Source organism: Neopsephotus bourkii, unplaced genomic scaffold (assembly GCF_033783945.1).
Source record: "Neopsephotus bourkii isolate Nb327-2 ecotype Australia unplaced genomic scaffold, CSIRO-AGI_Nbou_v1 NB_955, whole genome shotgun sequence".
Classification (NCBI taxonomy): domain Eukaryota; kingdom Metazoa; phylum Chordata; class Aves; order Psittaciformes; family Psittacidae; genus Neopsephotus; species Neopsephotus bourkii.
The window spans coordinates 39,597-65,785 of record NW_026901449.1 but is presented as its reverse complement, the minus strand read 5'-3'; the positions used below and the strand labels follow the sequence as shown (position 1 = coordinate 65,785).

The following is a 26,189-nucleotide window of genomic DNA, read 5'->3' as shown; positions in this document are numbered from 1 at the left end:
AGTGGTATTTGCACCACTTCCAAACCCATGCACTTCCATTAAATTGGGAATTCCATTAATCTCTCCATTTCCAGTATTATAAAATCACAAAAGCCCACAGGCTAACAAGAAACAGTGAACCACTGAGCATAATCATGATTACCTCAGCCCTTCTGCCACTGCTTTGACTTTCAGCTGCTTTTAAAGACTGAAGTTCTGCTGTACTGTGATATGCAAAACCTGTTTCTGATCTCCAGCTGATACATCTATGGATTAACATGAATCTTATTTATCCAGCACTGAAGAGGAATCATTCTGCATGTACACTTAGGTTATAGTGTGTGAAGTGGTCCCTCATTACCTGTAAGTATTTCTAAGAATGTGGGGGAAGAGGCTGCACACTGATAGCTGCTTCATCATGTACTTTTGAATCATGTACTTTTGATTCTGAAAAAGTACATGAAAACAGTTACATGGGCACACTTCCAGTCTTCATTTTCTCTTTTTTCCCATGTATATTGTCCAAAAGAAAGTGAAAAAAATCTCTAAGAAGCAAAGAAATAGTGGGTAAGTTTAAAATGCAGAGGCTGTCCTAGTGTTCTTGCACAGCTCATCAGCAGTAGAGGATTCTTCGCAAAGGGGAGTGTGGTGGTGTGAAAAAAACCTCGCAACAAACTAACCATAAGAAATGCATGGCATAAATTCCCTATTGGTGGTTTCTTCAATAAAATTCAAACTTATTTATTGGAAAAACAGATTTCTTTCCATGAGTCAGAAGCTGTTTGTTCGATGATGGGGAAGACATCTATTTTAATATTTATAAAATGTGGTCTAGTCACAAAATATCAAGGGAGAACTCAACAACTGTCTATTACGAAGTTAAGGTATCTAAGTCCAAGTAAGGTATCTAAGTCCAAGTAAATGACAGTGCTGTATTTTTTCATAAGAAATGCAAAAACAATGTAAAACTGCTCCATATTCCTGGGCACATACACTAGATAGTAAACTTAAGTGAGAATGAAGTATATGAACTAGAATTACCATTTTAAAGTTGAAGATGTTGAAGAAAATGCAAGAGTACAGACTGAAAATTAAAACTCTGTTTTCATATGTTTCTGACACAGCTTTTCATTTCCATTCTAGCACAAACATGTTTCTTGCAACAATGATGGGGTTGCTACAGCAATCACTTCTTATCTGACAAACTTCTTTATGTCAATATATTCTAAGTGAAGAGCACAGCACGTTAAGTTTAGCTCCAATGAGAAGTGTACAAACATGCACTATGGAAAGTGGTTAGGAAATTAATGTGAAGCCAAGCAATTTGTTTGGAAAAATTTAAGATCTACACAGGAAGGAAAGCAGAGGTCAAAATCAGTGTGGCTGAAGAAGATCCATGAAATCCTTAAACATGGTTTGAAGCAGAAATTTAATTAACTCTCTAGAAGCTTTTGTGGACAGAAATAAAATAAGGGTTGATTATAACATAAAATGGTCAGATCTCAATGTGTAAGATATAGAACTCAACTACTTCACAAAAGAAACAACACACCTAAGAAAAGACAAAGTTTACTTAAACTGTAAAAGAAACATTTACAAAAAATCAGGTATCAGGTGTCCGGTAAAATGTATAAAAGGTAAAAAAAGAAAAACATAAACCAATTTTACCATAAAAGGTAAAAAAACAAGGCTAAAGATACAAAACAATTTTTGAAGAGTTATAGTTGGATCTACAGGGACCAAGCTTTTTACCGCAGAAGATGTAACTGCCAAAATGACAGCTATTTACTATTTCCAAAGCAGGCTTTCTCCACAGCGTTACTTTCCCAGTCCTTCTCGTGTGACTATCACAACAGACAGCTAAGTTCCAGGTTGTGACATGAGCCAGTACTGTTTAGAAGTACGAATGTGTACTACTCCCACTGCCAGCTCCTAAGTATTGAAGCAGAATCTCAGGCACTGCGATGGCGCACATCATGAGTCAGACAGCACATGCCTGGCAGGGAGGCTGATACAACATCACATCAAAAGGATTGCTCTAACATGCAAAAAATACCAAGACTTACATTTATTCAATTATATGTCCCAAAGATTATTCTATTCTAATTATAGCTATCTAAAATGCTAAATATCTAACCTGTTGTCATGGACAAAGATCTCATTATTGCCAAAGAAAAAAGGCAAATGCATGATTCATGCCATCTTAACAGAGCAGTCTGGCCTAGGATGAATTATGTCATAGATAAATTTTTCTTTCTTATCAAGGCAGCCTCACTTTAAACTTGGTATCTAACTACCACATGGTTAAAATAAGGCGGTAGGTCTCCCTTCCTACTTCCGACAGATCAAGAGGGGGCAGTTGAACACTACTCACTGACAGAAAATCTTTCTAACGAAATCACACATTGCCTAAATTTTTCTTGTACTGCAGGGAAAAAAGCAGTTTTGTATCCCATACTACTTGAAAGTCTACCCACAGCAACAAAACCCACATTGACTTCTGCTAAGAGAAGCAAGCTACATTTGAGATGATACGGCATGTATTAGATACGTATCAGCACACAAAGCGGATACTTACAGAAACAGCTGAGTTCGGTGTATTTGTACCATAGCCAGAAGAAGGGAGAGAAGCCAAAGACCAGCGGCGTCCATCAGTCCTGTTGTGAAACGGAGGTTAGTCAAATGAATGCTGAACTATCCTAACACAGAAACATGTATGGAAGTATTACTGTGTAAAACTGCATTCCAAAGACATCATAGAAACAGGGATTTTAAAAAAATTAAACTTTCACAGAGCAACACAAATAAACACGCAGCAAGTATGACTTGGGCTTACATATTTTTTTTTAGTTAAAGATCTATGAGATGAAACAACCAGAAAGTCGATGAACAGCTCCACAGAATCTGCATCTCACTGAACACACAGAAATGGACACAGAGAACAGCTCCACAGAATCGGTGTCTCACTAAACACACAGAAACGAACCAGAGAGTGTTCGCAACAATCACGTCCATCAAATGAAAATTAATGAGAAACAAATTAAAAACTTGTGAACAAAAGCAAACCACAAGACTCTGAAACACAGAATAACCACCACAGCCTGCTTGAGACACAGGGCAATGCTTAAGTGACATCAGTACAGGATAGCATCAAGCTAGTAGGGTAATGTCAAAAACTGCAAAGAATAATGAGGTAAAAGCAAACTTGTTAGAAGTTAGGTACGCAAATCAGGAAAAAATAATTTTGCAGCTCGCTCAGAACTCAAAAAAAAACCAAAAAAAAAGGAAAGAAAGAAAGAAAGAAATCATGACCAAATACAATTTCTGTTCTTCACCACTCGAGGTGAACAACATGGAACTTGAACATTCAGGGTGACAAATCAAATAACCATGGGAGTTGTGTCTGGATTTTTGAAGGGGTAGCATTTACCATTTACCTGTCACTTCGATGCCCATGACTGGAGTACAATTGTACCAAGCATGTTTAAAAAAAAAAAAAAAAAAAAAAAAGGCTGAATAATACATAAATAACAAGATAGGACAAGTTTTTATTAACAAACAGTGTGATAGTGGGGGAAGGGAAAACAGGAGAATTAAAGCTGTGTTTTACAGTCAGTACAAAGATCATCTCTCAAACCTGGTTTACACAAAAAGTATAATTCCATAAAGGAGAAACTGAAGTCATGCCAAGTAAGAAATCTTTAAACCTCTTGATGCAGCTCACTTACCTGTCAAAGCTAACTGCCTAAAAAAACCCTTGCTTTTCTCCATTTTAACACTGCATTTCCTACTCCCATATATCCATCCACAAGCTACAACTCAAGTCTCTGGAGCTTTAAATACATACAGAGTGAGGAACAAAACCCTGACAATACAGAATTAGTTAAAATATAAGGAGAACATGTGCTAGAGGTACTGCTGACTGTATCAAGGACAGAACTATGGAAAAAAACTTCTTCCTCCTCCATAATTTTGGTTTTAATTCATTAAGTCTCCACCCTTCTCTCCTTCCCACAGGTATGCATGAGCTACCTTCAGATGAATGAACAAGTCCAAAAGGAGCTTTCATTTTGACTCAGTTGTGCAAGCTAAATGCGTTCAGATTTGAACAACAAAAACTTGGAAGGTATTTAAACACAGGTGAGACCCATATATTCTGCAGCTGTGGTACAAAGTACTTCCTTCCAGAGTAATTCATATTGAACAGGTTCCTGGATCACATAGCAATTCTCACACAGAAGGATCATCAAGGATAGGGAGGGGATAACATGGGAAGTTACCTGGGAAGCAAAGATGGGAGAGTAAGAAACACCCATAAGGGAAGAAGGGAAAAAAGGGTAGCAAGCCCCTACAGCATTTTCCCCTCATACACTACTTATCCCTGCCCTACCATGTGGTCCTACCCACTTTGCAGCAGCTCTGGAGAGCATGATCCATGACCTACCCATGGACTTGCAGATGCTGGATGTATACATACCAGCAGAAGAGGCCTAAGTGGTGGCTACCAGAGGCACAGGCTATTTCTAGGTATTGATCACCTTGCCAGATGTGGACACAGGAAGCTGACACTCCTGCGTGCTGCCGAGGGGCCTGGGTAAGGCTGTCTCCAGCCACTGGCAGAGGGCCACCTACCCACTGCAGCTCCTTTTCCTGCTCCTGCTGCCTGGTGCAGCCAGCAGCAGATGAGAAACAACTGTTCTGGGAAGCTCTTCTTTCCCACATGAGGCTTCCAAGCCATTTCCTTTGCCTTTCCCTCCTTTCCTCATACCTTACCAGTTTTTTTGTATCCTCACTGAGTGGGGGGCAGTGGATGGAAAAGGAATATCCATACACATGTGACAACATGTTTCTTCAACCTGCTCTACCACACACACACACACACACACACACACTGTTCTTCCCTTCATCTGCATTGTCATTAAATTTACAAAATATAACAGAAAAAAGGCACAAAGTCAGAAGTCTGAAAACTGCTCTGACTAACCACACGTCATTTTATTACTAAGATGAATCCTATGACAGGTTATACAAAGACAGCCGCAACACACACACCAAATTCATGAGAAATTTTCACATTAATGCCATTTTAAAACTAAATGTCATCAAGCATTACAGGCTCTAAAAATGGTCAAAATCCAAATGATACACTGGTAAAGAAATTAACTTTTTCCTCCTGAATTTTAAGGTTTGCAAAAACACGTAATGATTTAAACTTTTTGTTGATTACTTGTGGGAAAGGAAGACTACTTCCTGCCTACTGTATTTCTAAGTAATGTTTGGTTTTTCACATCTGGTTTTTCCATTATAAGCTATTTCTGTATTTAATGAATCTTTCTAAAAATACGCTCACAAACAAATGTAATCTACGAACAGATAACTTGCTTTTTTTAAAAGATGCTATCAGAAAGAAGTAGAGTCAAAAGAAATATTCTAAGGTGTTGATTAAAGAAGTTACATCATATGCTATTATAAAGATTGACAAGATCTACTGTCACAGATGAATTAGATTCAGATAAAAGGATTACACAAGTAAAGTTTTCTCTCCTTCGCCGCATTTAAAAGGCGTTAAGCCATTTTCCTGCACTTACTTTTGAGAGCTTGTGTGTGCTACTTTTATTGAACAGACCACTCCCATTGAAAATGCAACAGTTACATGCCTGGCACTAATGACAAAGAAAGCCAAAGCATTTCAATTTCATTTTTTCTGCATATACTCTTGGGTCAAAATGCAAACTGCCTACCCTCCCAGGCTTAGTTAATGAAGATATAATCTGAGGTAGGCTGACAAGGTGTTAAATGATGGAACCACAATGGCATGAACAGGCAGTCTCCAATGACAAGCTATCAACTCCAGTTACGGTTCATTTGATAATAATTTACTTCATAGACCACTTCAAATTCACTTTAGATCTTCAAAAATTCTACTAGCATCAATTAATCCCTCACAACACTCTTATGAAGAGCTGCCTGTAGTACAGATTGTGGAACAGGTCATGGTCAGGTACTAAAGGTATGGTGAGCATACCAGCTGCTGCCAGTAAAATTAGACCCTGAACTTGGAATATCTATAAAAGTGCTCTTATATGTGAAGCAGTTACACTGTTAAGAAAAAAAAAAAAATAAATAAAATAAATCGGGGGGGAGAAATTGGAATTTTCCCAGGATGAGGAGATAGTGTCTAAACTGGATCCACTACAATTAAGTCAGTATTTTTATTTTTTTTGCATTTTATTCAAAAAGGTACCATCGCATTGCATCATTCATCCAGTACAACTTCACTGCAGCTGAGGTTTAGAAGAGTTTATATAAGTGAGAGAACACTTGTCATTCTAAGTGATAGACTTGACAGATGTATTTGCAATCATCTTTTAATGTCTGGGTCCAACACCATTTCCTCTATGCAAAATACATGCTGCATACTACAAACCATCTCTTACCTTCGTGCAAAAGAAAAGTGGGCTGAGGCACTGGGAGAGAAATTCCTAGGGCTTTCTTGAGGGCTGTTTCCTGTTGGAGCGATACACAGAGAAATAATTATACAGTGGGAAGAAAAAAGAAAAAAAAAGGAAAATCAAGCCAAAGAAAGAAGAAAAAACTTAAATGCTAAAAACCATTCAGACATACTAATCCAAACATATCCAGGCATGTTAGAAACTGATTTCAGAATGTCTTCTCTCACAGTTTCTGAGAAAATAAACTCTCTATCTTATTTTACTAGCATTTCATTTATATTTGATTTTTAGTTACTGGATTTTTGTAACTCATATTTAGCTCTTTGAGAATTCTAAAATTTGAGAGTTGAAGCGTAAAAAAACCACAGTATATTATCTTGAAAGAAACAAGTTTCTTTTACATCACACAAAACATTTGAAAGATAGAAAGATCATGATCAGTGTGAGTCAGCCCTTACACAAAGTCTTTGCAGCATTTCTACCTGAGTTTTATTGTGATTTTTTCATTACTTGTTTTTTCTTAGCTCCAAAACAAGCAAACAAAACACACTGAATGAATTTTTTTTCCCCTTTTGTTCTGTTAGGCCTAGGCATGGAAACACGACCACGGACTGTGATGAGACGAAGCAACTGCACATTGTGAACAGGTTGTAACTTAAGGGTCTGTTATTTCTTCGTATTAAAACACCCAACCTCCTGCTGCCCAGCACGAGTGCAGAAAGAAGACAGCTGCTGAGAGCTGCTCCTGCCACCTCTGCCTCTCAGCACCTACAACTAGAGGAGACACATACCTGAAAAAGAAATAAAGATGACCCCCCAGGGAAAAACAAAACAAAACACCAAAAGCGAAAAGGATTCAGGTTCAAAGTAGCACTGACATACAGCTAAAACTCAGTCTTTCCTTAAAGAGGGAACAGACTGAAACAACAATACGTTAAAAGAAATATATTTGTTGTAGCATTTTATAATATTAAGCAACAGATAAACAAAGCTCTTATGTACCCAGTTACAAATATTTGATGTTTGAAAATTGCTAAGTACATGTGAAAATGCCAGTACAACAGAGTCCTTAACAGACTGTCAACTGGCCTTGATTTCCCCTCAGATTTTTGAATTAGCATTGCATTTATAATAGTGATGACCTTAACAGATCCCACTGAGTCTACCCAAGAAAACATAATCACGGAGCCATTAGGTAGAGAACGCAGAAAACACCAACCCCACCCCAGTTTTTTGACTAGAAGCTGATACAAGATGCTTTTTGAGCTGTACTTAAACCACATCTTTGCAGCTGGTCTTCTTATGGCCCCAGGAGACAAGGATTCCAGTCCCCATGGCCAGTACCTCCAATTCCTCTTTGCCCGTTTATCATGGCTGAACTATGTTCTTCTGACATGTCGTGCGTCCCACCCCCCCCCGCAAGACCCTGGCTTCTTCATTACCCTTCAGCACTTCTGAGGGGCTCAAGAATTTTAAGATGGCTTGGGGAGGTGAAGGGGGGAGAAGCAGAGCGAATTTGAAACCACACATGCGCATCTTTATTTGGGGACCCACACAATTTATTCTTGCCCTGCACTAGCTGCAAACACCAAATTACTGAGAGCAACAGTTTGTTTAATTTAACAGCTAACTGGATTTCTTTTTCTGCTACCAGAGCTTATTTACAAAAGATAAGCTAAAAAAATTATTAAAAATTTTTAAAAGAATGTAACACTGCAGATAAAACATGGTCACAAACTTTAGCTACTGCACTAGAAAAAAAACAAAACAAAACAAACCAGCTGTAACTTGGAGTGTGTCACAGACTTAGCTTGTCTTTTTTCCCCTCTTATCTACCTTAAACTCTGGCAAAAAGACAGGAATTAGGCTTAACCAGTGAGATGTAAACAGCTTCTGACAGGAAATAATTTTACAAACCAGCATATGGGGGCTTGTAAACAAACTCCTTTCCTCTGACAGCCATTTTAAAGTTATATATGGATATATACACATATTTAACAAATCAAGGACATGACTAACTGTCCATCAGTTAGAACATATGTGCAAACTTCACATAGAAGCAAAACAACATGGTGGGAGAATGCACTGATTTTATAGCTATGCAGTGGTTTTGAGGAAACACAATGGTGCAAACTACCTGACTAGAATCAACACAGATCACTTCCTTGCAGGCAAAACCTGAAGAAGTCAAAAGTCTTACTCCGGAAGAGCATCAGATCCTGTTATTAGGAAAATCAATTTGCAAGCAGTATTTCCAAATGAGCTTTTAAAGTAACAGAACTGGTAAAGCCATATATATAAAATGCCTGGATACTAAATCCTGTGGGTTTATCTGGAAGTCTAAGAACTCAAGCCTGGAAACAGAGAAAGGAAATGCAAAACTCTAAATGACTGTAGAAACAGCTAGTGCTATTATGGTTCTAAGGTACAGTGTTCCAGAAAAGCAAGACCTGTTAGAAACAGAGTCCTATACATGACCTTCATCCATCACAGCATCCATCTACCCATCTGCAAGTCAACACCTGGGAGACTTTCAGACAAAAAGCAGGGCCAGTTAGTTCTCTGCCCATATGTGCAGTGATTGCTTACTAGTCAAATCCCACTGTTATTTGGGATCTGCTGGCTGTTGTATGCTTTAGTCCTAGGTTATCTCTATGCTGCTGAGATAACTGTCTATGTTTCTGACCTGGTAAAGTAACATTAGGTAAGTAATGACCTCCAACATCCTCTGGGAGACACAATGAACAGGCAATCAACATACCAAAACAATTCTCCACCTCATGACATCAGACAGGTTAGCTTATTTTGCAAACAGCTATTGTTAAGAAAACCGAATGGAAACCATTTCAATTGTGATTGCTTTGTATGTAAGGTCAACAAGTCCTGTGCCTTTGCCACAGACGTAAGATATTTTATATCTTTCAAAAAGGTATGTCACAGTCACTGTGTACTTACTGTTAATGTCTACTTACAAAACAGTTTCAGATACAATGACTTTGTTAGTACTGAGGGAATAACAGATTAATAATTGTTAATTCAAAATTCCTAATGGATCAAAGACAAATCCAGCCTGATTAATTAGGTCATTATTTGAAAGTCTTTTAAAATGAATCATAGTACATCAGCACCACAGTAATACAATGTAACAATGGGTCATACGTTCCGCTGTGTCAATTTAGTTCATGGTGAACCCATGCTGCTAAATGAACAATACACAAGCAACCATCCATCGACAGTTAGAAGGTCTGACTTCCATACCATAACAAATGCTGCCAGCCATCAGAACACACAGCTGGGTAGCAGAATCACTTTGAATAGTTCTGTAGGTGCTTTCCACAGAGATTCACCCACAGGTGAGGAGCTCAAAACCTGGATTAATTATGCTTCACACCAGCAAACAACTTCACCCAGTACAACAAGGAAGGTTTGCACGCTCCTTAAATTCATTTACCAGGATGCTTTGCATGTTCTGACCACTACTTAGAATACTGTCAATGCTATGTTTTAATTGGATTTAATCTAGAAGACAGTTTTATCTGCATGTAACTTACCACTTACAATCTCCTCTCCTGCCCTGAACTAGTAAAAAATGCTCTGAAATTGTTGTAACAGTTTTATTTTACCGAAAAGCAAGACTAAGTAACCTCTTATTTAGCAAAACCATTTCTGTTATTCTACATGTGACAACAGTCAGAATAATTTAAATACTGTATTATTTTCCTTCCTGTAATTATCTTTTTTCTTTTGAAAAATAATATTCAGAAGCCTGCTTTAATCTTTAGCTTTCAGCACTCTCATATTTCACCATGAGAAGTGAAATTAATTTCTAAGGCTTCATTCACTTAGAAAGCTAGTCCTCCTTTCCCCAAATTCCAGTCAACCCAGACTGTAGCTAAAGCAAAACAGCACAGAGGCTGCATATGAGAGGGATCCTTCTTTGCTTCAAATACACTGTAGTAAGTCAGTACTCATTTTTGCCTATCTTGGACAAAACCTACAGAAACTACAGTTAAAAATCCAGGGATACTAACTCTAAATTTGAAGCACACATACAAATGTCTCCAGTGTGATTCAAGGGCAAACAAACAAAAATACATGGTGAACAGCTTTCTTCATTACTACACTCCAATGTAGCTAGCTAAAGTATGTTTTTCAAGCAAAATAATCTGCTGCAAGCAGTAAGCCCTAATGAAGTGAGATCAGAATATTAGCAGTTAGTACTCTTAACAGTGTCTGCCTAGAAAGGTCTAGGCAGGCCTAAAACATCCTAGAAAAAGTCTTACAGGAGTACGTTAAGACTTCCTTGGCCTTAAATTTTGCTTTAGGCAATTGCATCATTCAGCCCTATTCATAAATTTATTGAATCCAACAGAAAAGGTCATGCCATAATTGGTGAACATTTCTTCAGAAGCACTCATATTCTGGTATGTATGTCCAGCACATGTTTCTTTTCCTGTTCTATGAGGAAAATACCTCTGACTGATTCAAATGACAATACAGGCTTTTCAGTCTTCTTGTTGCTAAGGCAAGCAAATAGTCTTTCAGTATGACAAAAAAAGCTCTCACATTCTATCCTACCAGCCTTTCTCCTTCATCATCCCATCTGAACATATATGACCATAAAAGCATACAGTATTCCAGATGAAACCTAATTAGGATAGTGCATAGTGGGATGAAATCTTCCAAATTCAACTTCCTTCTTACACATCTTCAAGAGTTTTTATTTCCAAAGCTACACTAGACTGATCCTTGCAAACGTCATCTGATCAAAAAAAAAAAAATGCAGTCAGGTCCTTCCCTAAATTTCTTACAATAGTTAAGTCCAATAGGCATTTCTGTTACTGATCCTCCAGTACAAGACGATTCATGTTGCTATGTAAATTTGTACCTTTTTATTTCAGTCCTCAAGATCATTCAGTCACTTCAACACAATTTCTGAATGCTGTTTCATACTTTACAGCTTCCAAAGCTTTCATCAGCTACAGTAATCTCATGCCAATGTCACTTATGAGAAGAATTACAGTTTGGCCACCAACCCAACACCTGAGGACTCCACTGATAAACTTCTGCTCCCTCTTTACAGTATTTCTCATTCTAGCACAACCCCTGTCTTCTTCCCTTTAAACAATTTCCTACTTAACTTGCAGTTCTTGTTCTAGTACCTGTTGTCTTAGAGGCACCACATGAAACATTTATGGAAATACGGACAAGTAAGATTTACAGCATCGCTCCTAACAGCTAAATCTTGTTCCTTCAGCAGATACAATTAAACAGCACCACATGTGACTATTAATCATTAGGGGTTGGCATGACCCACAGGAACAAGCTCCTGTGACTACTGAGGTGGGGACACCTGAATGCCCTGACCTGCCGAGATTATAATTATTCAATTTGCAGGCTGGGTGGTGCAGAGGACCTGCCTAAACAACAGAAGCCAGTCAGCTGGAAAAGCACATTAATGACCAGGGCACCAGATGTTGTCCAAACTGATGCTGCAATTCCTTGCTTCCCACAATCCTGAATGTACCCACACTTCATCCAAAAATTAAAAGGATCTTTCAGCAGGTTTTCAGCTCAGATACTAAAAGCAAATAACATCCAAACAACTAACTTAAGACACTCATTAAAAATGATGGTTTGAACCCAAATAAATAATGTGGTATAGATTAGTTTTCTATTTTCATTACAAAAGAAATACTTTATTTAGTTAAAGCTGATATTATTCTTTGTCATCTTTACGTTCTTTCACATCTTTACGTGTAAGGCATAGTGGGAGACTTCACACGCAAACTAAAATCTGATTTTTCACCAACACAAATTATCTCTGCAGGTCCTGCACAAAGAAAAAGGGCATTACATGTACTGTATCAGTAATTAAAGTATATACAGCAGAGATATATAATATCTACTGTATACATTGTCTTTCTCCTATCCCTATTTCAAATCTCAGTCTCAGATCTTACACTTATTTGTATGCTCCCAAGCCTTAGATTACTTATTACTCTAATAACTTTTGTCTAGCCCATGAGCCCTCACATCCACTGTTGCTTACAAATGAACCTACCCCTTCTCTGACAGGTGCTACCTGTGCACTGTGCCCCCTAAAATATACTTACTTTATCAGTGCGGTGCTGTCTCACCTGTCTCTCCTTCCCATCCTACTATATGAATGTGATAACAACCAAGATGGTAAGGTTAACAATTAAAAAAACTTCACATAAGTATTCAGTGTTTGTCCAGTTTAGCTTGCATCTGTACAGATTAACAACAGACACCTGTGTAGGAATGATCCTCTGCCACCTCCAGACCAAACAATGAAAACTAGGGAGGAGGGAGAAATTTGCCTGAGACCTCTGTATGACTTTCTCATATGGGGCAATTATCATCACTGTCAATTTGGACCACTGGTTCTCAAAGCATGTCTATTTAAACTACAGAACAGCCAGTGTCTTCAGTGCAGACTGCATCTGGGAGAAAAACAGGACTACAAAGGAAAATATGGGTATAAAATGCAGCTCTAAAAACTATGGTTATGTTCAAGCTTTTCTTCTAAAATAGAGGAAGACTCATCACATCCAACGTTTTCTCTAACTCTAATCCAGATTGTTATGCAATCAGCAACCTGAGCTCCTGAGAAGGTCTGGAGTAATGGCACATTGCTCCCAAGGGTGCAACCAGGCCTCTAAATCATTGTCTGCAGATACCAAAGATGGAAACATTCTTGACCAAAGCCACAGTTACTGGCATGAGTGCTAATGCAATCTCTGACTGAGAGAGCTCCACCTTGAGATTCATAACATGCCTTCATGCATCTTGCTTCAACTGACATGGAGGATGCATTACCACTTTTTTGCCCTCAGAGATGTGAAGTATTGGGGGGAAAAAACCCCACCCAACAGGTAGCTTAAACTAGAGGTCCCAATAAATCTCATTCAGGTATGAGATGAAAGCAAAGGTAACCCAGTACATATTTTGCTTTTTCTCCCAACAAACAATGGATTAACACAGAAGGGCAGAGGCCAGTTGCAGACCCAAGGATATCCTCATGAAGGATGAAAATACTGACTTCAGATACCTCTAAGGCACTGAATCCCCAAACAGTGCCAATAATCTTACTATGACTTACTCTCATACTAGGTACTATGTAATATTACACATAAAATCATACTAGGACTAGGCCCAGGATAACCCTGAGGATTATCATGATGATAATTAATAGAAATTGATCCTGAGTGGATTTTGAAGAGTCTGACAATCTTGATTCTCTTTAGCTTAAATAGCCTATAAGAAAGGGATAAGAACCTACCATCTCTGGTAAGATGGACAAAGTACCCTGACATTAGGGAGTACAGCATGGGATACAGGAACCTAAGAGAAACATTTCTGGCAGAAATACATTAACAGTATGAAACCAGAAGACAAAATGCTTCTAAAAATGCATGAGCAACAAGGGTCATGCATAATTTATCCATCTTTCTATTGGACTTACTCAGACCACAGCAAGTCATGTCCTTCATTTTCCCACTTCATGCAATCGGGAAGATGCCCAAAAACAAACCTCTTTTGGTTCACAAAAGCATGTTAGCCTCTAAGTTATTCAAAATACAAATTAAAAATAGAATAAATTTTTGCCTGCCAAATTCCAGGCAGTATCTAATTGATCACTAGACAAAACAGAAAGCCTGCTAAGGGTGACTCTGAACATGCTTTAACTTTAAATTACCTCTACAGGGGACTAGTCTAGGCAAACTGACCAGCTGAGCTAGAAGCCAATAACTGTGTGAATATTTACTGTAATTAATTATACTTAGAGGCAAGCTACTAAGAGAGACTGCCATACACACGCAAATTTTCATCACATATATGAGATTTCCTAGCGCTACTGAAATGTTTGGCACACATACCTTGGGAGAACACATCAGCATTAAGAGAACCTACTGTACCCTGGGTAACTGGAGAAGTTGCCAAATTTCCACAATAGGTTTTTGACTACACAGCGCATAATGCTGAGTTTAAGGGAAAGAACAGCTTATACTTAACCTCTTAATCTTTATAGTATCACTTTTCCACCTCCAGAGCTACTTGGTAACAGCTGTGAAATCAGCAATATTATTCCCATTTTATGGTCTGAGAAAGACACAAAAAGGTCACGCAACTTGCTAGAAGTATGAGTCCACTGCCAGACAAGAACTCTTTGGCATTTACCAGATACACAATCTATATTCAGGTCCCAGGTAACATGTGCTGGTCACTCCATATTTCTGAAGCCTTCTAGGCATTGTGTGTCTAAGCCATGAGTTTCCAAATAGATGGTGTAGTCATTCATTGCAGCAGACACACTAGCTCTCACAGCAAGCATTGCGTATTGTTTTCATCAGTCAGAACAGCACAACTAAAGCCTCTTTCTATGGTGATCACAGATTCCCTGTGCCAAACCACAGTTCCTGTATTTGGGGGACCCAGAAAGGGATCCCAAACACTATTACATTTAATTCTCAGTTTTAAAACAGTCTCCACCATATTTTTCTTTGTTCATTTGTTTTAAATGCTGTGCTCTTCACACATCTCCATGTCTGGATTTCTGATTGTGACAGCCTGCTGCTCAGAGTAAAAGTCACCACTATATTTCCTCTAATACTATTGCTTCTATAAGAAAACTGGAGATGCCTTAATAAACTTGCTCTCCACTTCAAAAATTCAACTTCAGCTCTGCACCTTTTCTTTTAGCATCCATCTGACAAAAGCTCTCCAAAGTATTCAGTGCCATTGCCTACACAAGTATTGGTGTGTGGCTTTCACTTTGGTGTGTAACTACAACCCAATGCTCAAAAAACCAAAAAGAGACAATAAGCATTTGAGAAAATGGGGTCTGATATGCTAAAAATGTTCCTTTTAAAAATTAAGACAATCGTTATCAATAAAATATTTATTTATGGACTTTCATTCAACCTTTAAGTGCTTCAGGTATTTCAGAAGCAAAACTTAACTATCATCAGTTTACTGCTATATAAAGTGTAGCACAGAAATTTCCAGCAGTGTGCCTAACACCACAAACCCTAGAGAGCAAAAGCACTAGGAGTAGAATGCAATACCCTACTCACCAGCTTCACTACCTTTACCATGTGTGCAAGCTACTCCACATCTTTGTCACACTGAGCTAGGCCCAGAAAGGGAAAGGCAAGGGGAAAGGGAGAGAAAATGCATCATAATGTCAGAATGCAAGACAGAGAAATAAAAAATAGCTACTTGATCCATGTTAGGTATTCTGGACTGCTTCTCACCATAACATAGGATTTATGGATCTAAACAGAACAGATACTTGGATGAAATTATATGCAACTTTGATCTTACAAACAGTGGAAAGAAGAATAGTGGGATAGGGAATTTGTCTTTTTTCCTTTCCTTATGTAAAGATTTTAAGAACTTAATAATAGCAGTAGTAGCATAGATACAAAAATCACCTGCATGAGCTGAGAGTGGTGAGTGAGGTCGAGGCAGAGCTGAAGACTGGCCATTGCTCATCAAACTCTTCCTGTTGCTTGTTCTACAACTGTGAATAAAAATGAGAGGAAAGACATCAGCATCAAAAATACAGCATGTACTGCATATGAACATTCTGAGATTCTGCTTCTTTGTTCCTTCATTTCCCAGTCTCCTACTAAATATCAAAGCTACCGCTTTTTTCGTAGGCATGTCCAAGAAGTCTACGATCACACAGGATAATAGGAAGGACGGCAGCTTCCAGACAAAATGCACCATGGATATTGTTCAGGCTTCAACAGTTGCTGTTCTGTGCAGAGACCAGCATTCTCCTGCAGTGATCTACAAATGCTCTTCTTTCCCTGCCTGCAGCTAGTTTATCTGCCATACACTTTTTGTAATATATAAAAACATATAAGCATAATGTGAAAAACAGTCTCAAGTTTAGGATCACCATTCAATGATTAAGCCTATTTCTGTTGCATGACCTGTACCGCTCCAAATCACATGCCAGGAAGACCAATGAATTATCAATCTGAGAATGATACAATAATTATAAATCTAATTATTGAGATAAATGTCACATCTGTGCCTCCTGTCAATGGAACAGATGATGCCTAAGAAGATGAATGCATTTTTTTTCTCATACATTTTTCATCTGCGAAGAAATTTCCCTATCAGAAGATCATTAGGCGAGATAAACAGTAAACTAACACATCTATTAAACATGGGAAAGGAGATATTTTTCTTAAATACATCATACAGTTATTAAATATGTGTTGGTACAAGTGTTTCTTTTTTTTTCTTGCTTCTACTATAGTTTCACAAACACAAACCCCCACACTGCAAACATTTGTGCATGAGAAAAACAGTACCCTGAAGTCAGAGACCGTAACTGCATATAAACTTGTGTGCACATGATAATGTTTACAGTACTGCAATCAGAATTTTTCTGTAAAGGTTTAAAAAAAGCTCAAAAGCACTAAAAGGAGGAAATTCATACATAAACCCCTTTGTTTAACACAGCAGGTTCAAACAGGAGCAGATTCAGATCATATCTGTAGATGTCTCCAAAGATGAATTTTGTAACATGATCTCTACGCAACAGCCAGAAAGCAGTACTGATTAGTCTCGATTCTGTGTAAGCTGAATACAATGCAAAAGAAAAGACAGCTATTTAAGCTATAAAACACTAAATAAAATATTCAAAAGTAATGTGAAGTAATACTGAAAACAAGGAAAATAAAAGCCAGAGGAAATGCTGAGTATGAAAACAGTATAGAAGATACCTGAAATATGCAAAGAGTCCAAACACTGAGATCAGTCTCCCCTTGAAAAATGTTGTGTGAAGCAGCAAGGGTGCCATTCCCAGCTGTTTAGTTCAAAGTTCATCTGCATGAACTGCACCATTAATTGCCATATCTATTATTATGATCAATTACATAATATACTCATGAGTATATAAATCATTACTGCAAATCTATGTATGAAAAGCAAGCTTGAAATGACTGCAGGATTCCCATTTACAGCACTGGAAAACTCAAGACATACGCTGCAATTTCTAAGCTGAATAAAGAGGGAGAATTTTGTAAATGTAAAATTACACACATGTGTTTTTTAAATCCTTCTAGATTAAACTCAGCTATCTATGTTTACTTTTAACATACTCAGCACTTAACTTTTTAACTGATGGAACTTGAGCAAATATTCTGCATTTCATTAGACAAGATTTCAAATTCACCCCCCCCCCTAAGTTTTGTCCACCTGAAGTATCCAAATTCTTTGTTTTGGCTTCATGCAACATCACTGTATTTTTTGTAACTTTTCTTGTATCATACCATGACAAGCCTCGCTTGATACACTTGTTTTTAAAAGTCTGAATAACTTCTTTGCAACTTCCCAATCTAAGACTGAACCCAGTAGAAACTTCTGTTATTCATTAAACATTTGTTAAAGGACATACATATTGCATCCATCCACAGTAATGTGATGATATCATTAAAGCATCTGTGGTGCAGGCATATATCCCCTGGATAGGTTCTCAGCAAAGTAAACATTGCTTTCAACAGATTTAGGCACCCTACACTGATTTTGCTATGAAGATGATTCCAGACACAGGTTTATCAGCATCATTTGCCCATATCTGTAGAAACTGATAATTTTATCACTTTTGCCAGAACTTCCTATGTAAAGTAAGTGACTGCCTTGTATTCACTTTTACATTAAAATCCGAACTTGGCATTCTTCAGCTGAAGTTAATGCAACACCTTTCACAAATCACTATCAAAGATACCTTAATTTGAGTTCTCAGTTTTTCGGGTGCTATTTTTAAGAATTATTTCTGGGAAGCACAATGGATTGCCTTCAATACCAAAAGCTTACGTAATAAGAGAACTTTCTCCAACCACCATTTAAAAAAAAATCTTTGCTACTTGCTCAGACATGGCTGCAGCTTTATGAAGAACTTCTCTTTCATCACACTCAAATGAAATGTTTTACTGAGAAATAGAAAATAAAAAAATATTAAGTTTCTTCTGTTTGTCTCACCAGTAAGGTAAGATCCAAATCACAACAGGACCAATCCATCCTAGACCTCCTGCTGTAGCTTTGTTTTCTCAGTTCTGTTCCACAAGGATTTTGAACCAATGTTATCCATCCTGCATGGTCTGTGAAACACAACTCCTTCCCCAGAATAATGCTCTTATAAGAGGAGCCTTTTTTGTGTGTGGAAAAAAGAAAACAACCCAGCTCTTGAGGGAACCTTGAAAGATGATCTAAGCTGCTAGACCCCCACAAAAGGGTTTGAACTAAGGAAGTACCAAACCATTAGTTACTGAACTGTATTCAGCCTTGAAACAGCAATCCTCCGTATACAAAAGAATCTCAGACCTTAAACCCATTCTGCAAACAAAATCACCCTGAACACATTAAGTAACTTTCCCCTTCTATTGTCTTCATAAAACTATTCTTTTCTCATTCAAATCTGACAAGATAAACCAACTGATAAGAGGCAGCCCTAAAAGAAAGCCTCTTTGTCTGCAGGAAAGTTACAGTAGTGCTGTCTACAGGGGCTGTTAATTTAGGGAAGCATAAACCTTGGTAAACCGCAGAACTGTTACACCCTCAAAATGCCGCAGATTTCACGTTGTGATCCGGCTGCATGGCACAGAGGAGAGACGAGCAAGGCAGGCAGAAGATACAACACAGGGTTTACATCACTGAAAAAAACAAGGGGGAAAGAAAAACATCTTTTTTCCCCAAGGAGAAGAGAGTACAGGAGAGCAAAGGGGGGGGGGGGGTGTGGGTGGGAAGACTTTGGGGTGCATACAAAACTTACACAGAATAGAAAGTTTACATTTTTTTTCCCTTTGTCATCTCTGTTCCAGGAAGATCCTTCCCGGATGCATGTCTGTTGCCCACAGTGGCTACCTATCTGGAAGCATCTGGCATTCCATCGTATCAGCAATGCCCTGGACTACTGGCACTATTCCCTATCTTGAAATCCAATTTATAATTTCCTATTTGGTTTCCAAATCACCCTCTGACAGATTGTGACTTGCCTCCTGCTCTCTCCTTCTGATGCTCCTATTCACTCACACCTCTCCTCCCTATCCTGACTTCTCACCGTGTCTCACTGCTGGGGAATTCCTCCTTCACCTCAGCTGCAGTATGAGCCCCAACACCTACTCTTAAGAGCAATGCTTTTCTCCAGCTGCTGCAGATGACCAACACTTCCCATGAGAAGTATGCTAAAACAAGTACAGTACATCAAAAGTGCTCTGAGTTCAACCTTGTTGATCACAAAGCAAATGTGAACTACAGCTGCTGAAAGGTGAAATCCAGTTGCATAAAGCTTGACTACCTTGCTCCTTAAACAGCCACAACTCATCCTGTATCAGGAAAAAGCTGCCTGGGCAAAAATATGGCAACCGCTAGATGGAAACCAGAAAAGCACAAGACACAAATACTAGCACGGCTGTTAACATAGAGCTGCACTCCACAAGCACTTGGAGACACTGAATACAACAAAAAGTCAAAGCAGAAATCCAGTTCTAGGACAGGCAGTATTTAATCCAGAGCTTAAATATCAAATGCAGGTTTCCTGATAATCAAGGAACAGCAAAAGGCACGCAGTGAATTTGAAGTTTTTTTCCGCAGAAGGAGGGCTCATCTGTGAGCAAATTACCAGCAGTATAATTGGGTTGGTTTTTTTGGGGGGTGGCAGTTTGTTTGTTGGGAGTTTTTTGCTTGGGTTTTGGTTTCATTTGCGTTTTTTTGGGGGGGTGTTTTTCTCTGGGGTTTTGGGTTTGGTTGTTGTTTTTTTTGTTGGGTTTTTCTGGGGTGGGGATTACTAAAAAAGTAATAAAGAAGGCTATATGGGCAGAGATCACCACCACACTTTTCATGGGAATTTGGCATCTGCTCTAATTGTTTATAATGATTTCATCTCAACATCCTCAATTATTAGTACTTACACTTGTAATGAAGATTGATTTGGACTGTAATTTATGCCAGTTTAACTTTTGACTGTAATTTATGACAGTATAACCTTTATAGGCTATGCTGAGCTGCAATACAGCTGCTTAATTTTGCTATCAGCATTAATATAGTGGTTTATCAGAAGATGTAGATTAAAAGGGGACTCTTTTCTTCAGAAAGGTTGCAAACAATGTTTTATTTGCTAATACTAGTGCAGAGAAATTAAGATATTGTCATGCCTGGAATACAAAGCCTGACTACATATACACAAGAGAGATTAATAATGCAAGACCAGCACTCCCATAGAGGCTCTAGGTATAGAAAAGGTGGCTATAATTTCTCTGGTATTAAATTTGCATAGCTGAAAATGCCTCAGGAGGAATATCCTGTCCCTAGCAAGACTTGAGATACTGCCATTTTATTCATACAGGAAAGTTAAGTTATATTTAACTTCTTATGAAGCTAGCTAACCCTATGCCTTCATAGGTATTTATTATCTCCATGAGCAGCAACACTGAAGAGTCAACTGTGCATGCAGCAGTGACTTCAAAAAAATTAAAATATTAAAGTGAAGAATATCGCTTGTTTTGTGATTTTTTTTTAAAGAAGTCTTTTGCATACTCAGTTTGCTGAGCATTTCCAAGCTCTCCAGAATTCAGCCACGTTCTGTGGGACATTGACTCGAATGCAAAAAAAACAGCTGCCAGCAAGAGATGATGCACACCAATAGTGCAGCAAGCTGCTTGTCAAAAGGAACCCTTAAGCTTGTATTTGATGACGCAGCTGAGCTATAAAGTCAAAGTAACACATGGCCTGCAGTTAATGGTAGTTTCATACTTAGATCATTTTAGAAAAGAAATTGAATCAACCAAGGGTGTTCCTCTCTGAATACTGTGGAACTAGGGTTACATGAACAAAATCCACAGCCTCCATCCAGTGCTATTTGTTGCAGTCCTGTTCCACCATACAGCTAATAGAGACTGCAGAGTAAGGAAGCAAAGACTGGCAATTTTGAGAGTTATTTTCTGGACTGCCGTATGTATATTCTCAAGGTGCTACAACCATTGAGAGAAATGCACAAACCATTTGAATTAAAGTAAAATATACCATCAGTAACACCTAGAATTTTCTCTGTGTTCTTTTAATGGCTACCAATGTTCCATATTGACACTCGTTTACTATCACCTAACATCATTTTCTGGTATACTTTTACTTGACTACCTATCTGCATATAAACTTCCCAAATTTTGCTCATGAATACAGATATGTATATAAACATACACATATACATATATATTTACATCTATAAGTATACCTAGACGTCATGGTTTAAACCCAGCCAGACAGCTCCTTCACTCACTCCCCCCATTCTTGCCCTCCCCCTACTCCCGGAGGGACAGAGAGGAGAATTGAAAAGAATGTAACTCTCATGGGTAGAGATAAGAACAGTTTAGTAACTAAGGTATAACACAAATCACTACTGCTACCACCAATAATACTAATGATAAAGGAAATAACAAGGGAAGAGAATACAACATCTCACCACCTGCTGACCGATAACTCGCTCCCCCCAGCCTCACCCGGCACCGATCAATACCTCCTCCAACCCTGCAGTCTACCAGCCCTTCCAGGTAACTCTTCGTTACATCCTGGGCATGACGTGCTATGGTATGGAATCCCTCTTTGGTCAGTTTGTGTCAGGTGTCCTGTCTCTGCTTCCTCCCAGCTTCCCCTCCCCCCTGGCAGAGCATGAGACTCAGAGTCCTTGGTCAGAGTAAACACTACGTAGCAACAACTAAAAACGTCGGTGTTATCAGCACTGTTCCCAGGCTGAAAGTCAAAACACAGAGCTGCACCAGCTACCAAGAAGAAGAAAAATTGACTACTACTGCTAAACTCAGGACACTATATTTATATAATGGACATACATAGTCCTGTATTTAAAATGTTACATATGCAGTTGAACATCCTATTAGTTATATATCCTACTCTCTGTGAGGAATTATTCAATACCAGTCTTTAATGAGCTAGGGAAAGAAGGGTCTTGGGATTCAAACTTTAGCCGCTGTAATGTAGGGATTCAGGTTTTACTCTTTTGTATTTGCAGTTCAGTCAACTTAAATGAGGCCAGTCTTAGTCTGAAGAAATGAGAGTGCTGTCAGAACAGAATGAACACGGCACACTAAGATGAAGTACGTGGCTGACAGTTTGGCAGAATTTGTCATGAATTTTGTAAGACTACTGTCCTGTGTTCAGCAGTAGCAGTCATATTTCTCCTTCTTAGTAGCTGGTGCAGTGCTGTGGTTTCGACTTTCGGCCTGGGAACAGCGCTGATAACAGCCATGTTTTCACTTGTTCCTCGGTAATGTTTACTCTGACCAAGGACTTTCTCAGGCTCATGCTTTGCCAGGGAAGATGGGAAGCTGAGAGGAAGCAGACACCTGACCCAAACTAACTGAAAGGGTATTCCATACCACAGCACATCATGCTCAGTATATAAACTGGGGGCAGTTACCCGGAAGGGCTCGATCACTGCTTCGGTTGGGCTGGGTATTGGTTGGCGGGTGGTTGGCGGCTGGTGAGAGGTTGTATTCTCTTCCCTTGTTATTTCCCTTACCATTATTACGGCTGGTGGTAGCAACAGTGATTTGGCGTTATACCTTAGTTGCTGGACTGCTCTTATCTCAACCCATGAGAGTCACATTCCTTCAATTCTCATTTACATCCCTCTGGGAGCTGGGGGGGTGGGGAGTGAGCAAGTGGCTGTGTAGTTCCGAGTTACCGGCTGGGCTTGAAACACAGCAACTACCTTGACCATTTCAGCTACTGGCCAGGTATGCATGGAAAGGGTGCTCTCTAGGTATTCACGCACTTGTGTTCAACACCTTCTCCCCTGCCATTACTAATACCCGCCAGCGCGCCACCAGAACTCCATCTTTCCTCAACCATACAAAAGAGGAGACCTCAAACTTTTCCTTCATCTTTCTAAAAATATATATATATAAATATAAAAAAAATGAAAAATCTAGAGAAAAGTAAAACTTAAAATGCAACCCACTAGACACATAATCAGCCTCTGTATGGATGGCCTGAATGGTTCAATCACATGCAAGACAGCATCACTGCAAAAAAGGCTGCCAAGAAAAAAAACAAAACATAATCACACGTGCAAAAATATCTGCCAAATCTCTGCTGATCAGATCTGAGGAAGACTGTCACAAGGACAGATATCTTACACTACAGAAGACCTCTCAACTTCCATTCCTCCAGTGTATTACCAAACAAATAAACAGATCCTTCATTAAGCTTTCTCAACTCCATGTGCTAGATATGCGTTGACTGCATTCAACTCCACTGACTGCTCTCACTTTCACTCTTAAGCAATTATGATCCGTAATTTTTATTCTCACACAGGAGAAAAATCAGCAGTTGAAGAAATCTGAATTTCTTCTACAGAACTAAAATGGTTTACCTCTGTGTCCATTCCTTCCTAAAACAACTGGTTAGGTTTAAACTTCCTATAGAGATACTTAATTATATCATGTAAAAAAGAGTATTAAGCTAACAACCAACTTCACAGTTGTACAATATTTATAAAATAGCTGCCTACAAAACAAAGCCTGTAATACATACAAAGTGGGCAGGCAGTGGAGAGCAGTCATTATAAGCCAGACCACTGCACAATTCTGCTCCATTATCCACAAAACGCACTTTCTACATCTCTCTATCAGACAGCCTATTGGGAAGACACTGATGGGATCATCTAAATCCCACTGGTTCTTGAACTTACTTTTTATTTTATTTGTCTTTTGGGAAGGGCCATAAACCAAGTTATTAGTTGAACAGCATGTTTGCTATCATACTGAGATATCCAACTAAATTTCTTGATGCATAAATATTACTCCTTCAAAATACAAGGGTAAGTAGGAAGCTAGTACCAGAAGTAGAGGAAGAAACACATAGCGCTGGCCTAAATCGTTGCTAAATATCAGTACCTTTATTCTGTGTAACTGAGGAGATGAAAGGCAAAAAAAAAAGAAAAAAGGCAGAAACACCTTATTGGAAAAAAAAAATAATAATCAGGAGCCCCAGTGATGTGTTTGTAATATTTAACAAATGCAATCTTAAAAAAAGGTAAAGTGTTATATGTCACACTGTGAAGATCAAAGCATCAATCATGTGAAGGTATCAATCAAATGAAGTAGTGCTTTGATTTGCATAGTAGATAATCCTGCATAAACCATTTGTATTAGACAGGAAATACCCTGTTTACCAGAGCAAATGCCTATCAAGGCTGCAGCACAGACAGAAGGTTTAAAACACGCGTTTCACTGTGCTCTTGGCCATCTTCAGCAGTTTCACATTAACCCAGATCATTCCAGATTTTGACTACACTACAAGCTCCTGGTGCCTCTTTTGGGGTAAGAGGGTACAGCCAGACATTTCTTATCATGTTGTGGTGGTCAGGTCAGGGGCAGGATATTTCTCACTTCGACCCCTTGCTCGTTGTTAACTGCTTGGGAGGAACTGAGGGAGTGTGGGGAGCCAAGGCAGGTGACGGGGCTGCTGGATGCTGCTCTTCCCTCCACAGCCTCCATTCACCTCCAGCTGGAGTGCCTTCTGTGTTTCAAGCTCCAGCTGTAGCACAGACTGTCACAGGCAGTGCTTGCCACTAGCTCTGTCCCCTGTTTGGGAGCTAGGCTGGTGCCCCGTGGCTGCTGCTGCTGCTCACAACACCAAGAAATCAGACTCGGGTGAGGAGGTAGCTAGGGGATCCCCTCCTCACCTTACCACTCCCAGCTGAAGTGAAGGTATAGAGCTAGAGCCTTTTCCACACTTACACTTAACTGAACAGTTCATCCACTGGCCAGTTTTTATCAGGCTGGCCCTTCAAAGAAAAAAAGCCCTCAATAAAATCAACAAACAGGGCCTCTTCCAGATTTACTTCCTTTAAAGAACATCCATCCAGACTTGAGGACTAACCACAGCCAACTCCCCAGGCCATTTCAGTACTGCAAGGGAGCCAAGTACATACCCTGAGCTTTCCGTCACTCGAGTTGAAACTGAGGCCAGCATAGTTCAGAATTCAGATAAAACATGGGAGTGTCTCCAAACTACAGATGGAAGACCTGTTTATCCAGATACCTACCACAGTGAAACCCTGTCCACCTTCTCCCCAGCTTTCTCATTCTGTTCTCCACAAACCTATCAACTTCTGGCTTACTTTGCTTTTTCCTTGGTTGTTCCTAACAACCACAGCTCTGAACACCACTGTGCATAGCTCACCATACTGTCACAGAATTAGTGGACTAGAATAAGCCAAACAGACCCCTTGTAGCACTGAAAGCATTCTTCAAACAGCACAGAGAGTAGGTTTATGGAGTGCCTCTCTTGGACAAAACAGCACGCACAGGACACCCCTCAGAGTCAACAGGGTTCCGCTTGGGGGGAATGAAAGAAATCATTTAGTCTGCTTTGCTTCTTACTACAGAAGTTGTGCTTTATCTTCCTTTCAACCTCCTCAGTATCTTTGTACCCGTCAAAATAATTTATGTTGTCAAGGCTACTTTCATATAAAAAGAATCAAAAGCTTATTAAAACAAAACTCTACACAGTACCCTTCATCACATGAAAAACCATCTGCTTTGTACCACACTGCAGAAACTCCCCATGAGAAAAGACATTAAAAGAAAAGCTCCTACAAATATTTTTCGTACACATATACACACCCTGTTTCCTAACAATAATGAAGTACAGCTAAATTAATCATATCCTAAAACTCAGCAGTAGGAAATTGGA

At 39.0% G+C, this 26,189-nt stretch overlaps 1 protein-coding gene across 1 annotated transcript in view; it reads right to left on the bottom strand.

Annotated features, from left to right (window-relative positions):
- Positions 1-26,189, bottom strand: part of LOC133215132 (microtubule-associated serine/threonine-protein kinase 4-like) — a 117,910-nt gene that overhangs the window by 68,526 nt on the left and 23,195 nt on the right. The window contains exons 2-4 of the mRNA XM_061358899.1: positions 15,893-15,981; positions 6,417-6,486; positions 2,558-2,636 (exon numbers count right to left, since the gene is read on the bottom strand). Coding sequence (XP_061214883.1) covers positions 2,558-2,636; positions 6,417-6,486; positions 15,893-15,981 — 238 coding nt within the window. The remainder of the gene's footprint in view (positions 1-2,557; positions 2,637-6,416; positions 6,487-15,892; positions 15,982-26,189) is intronic.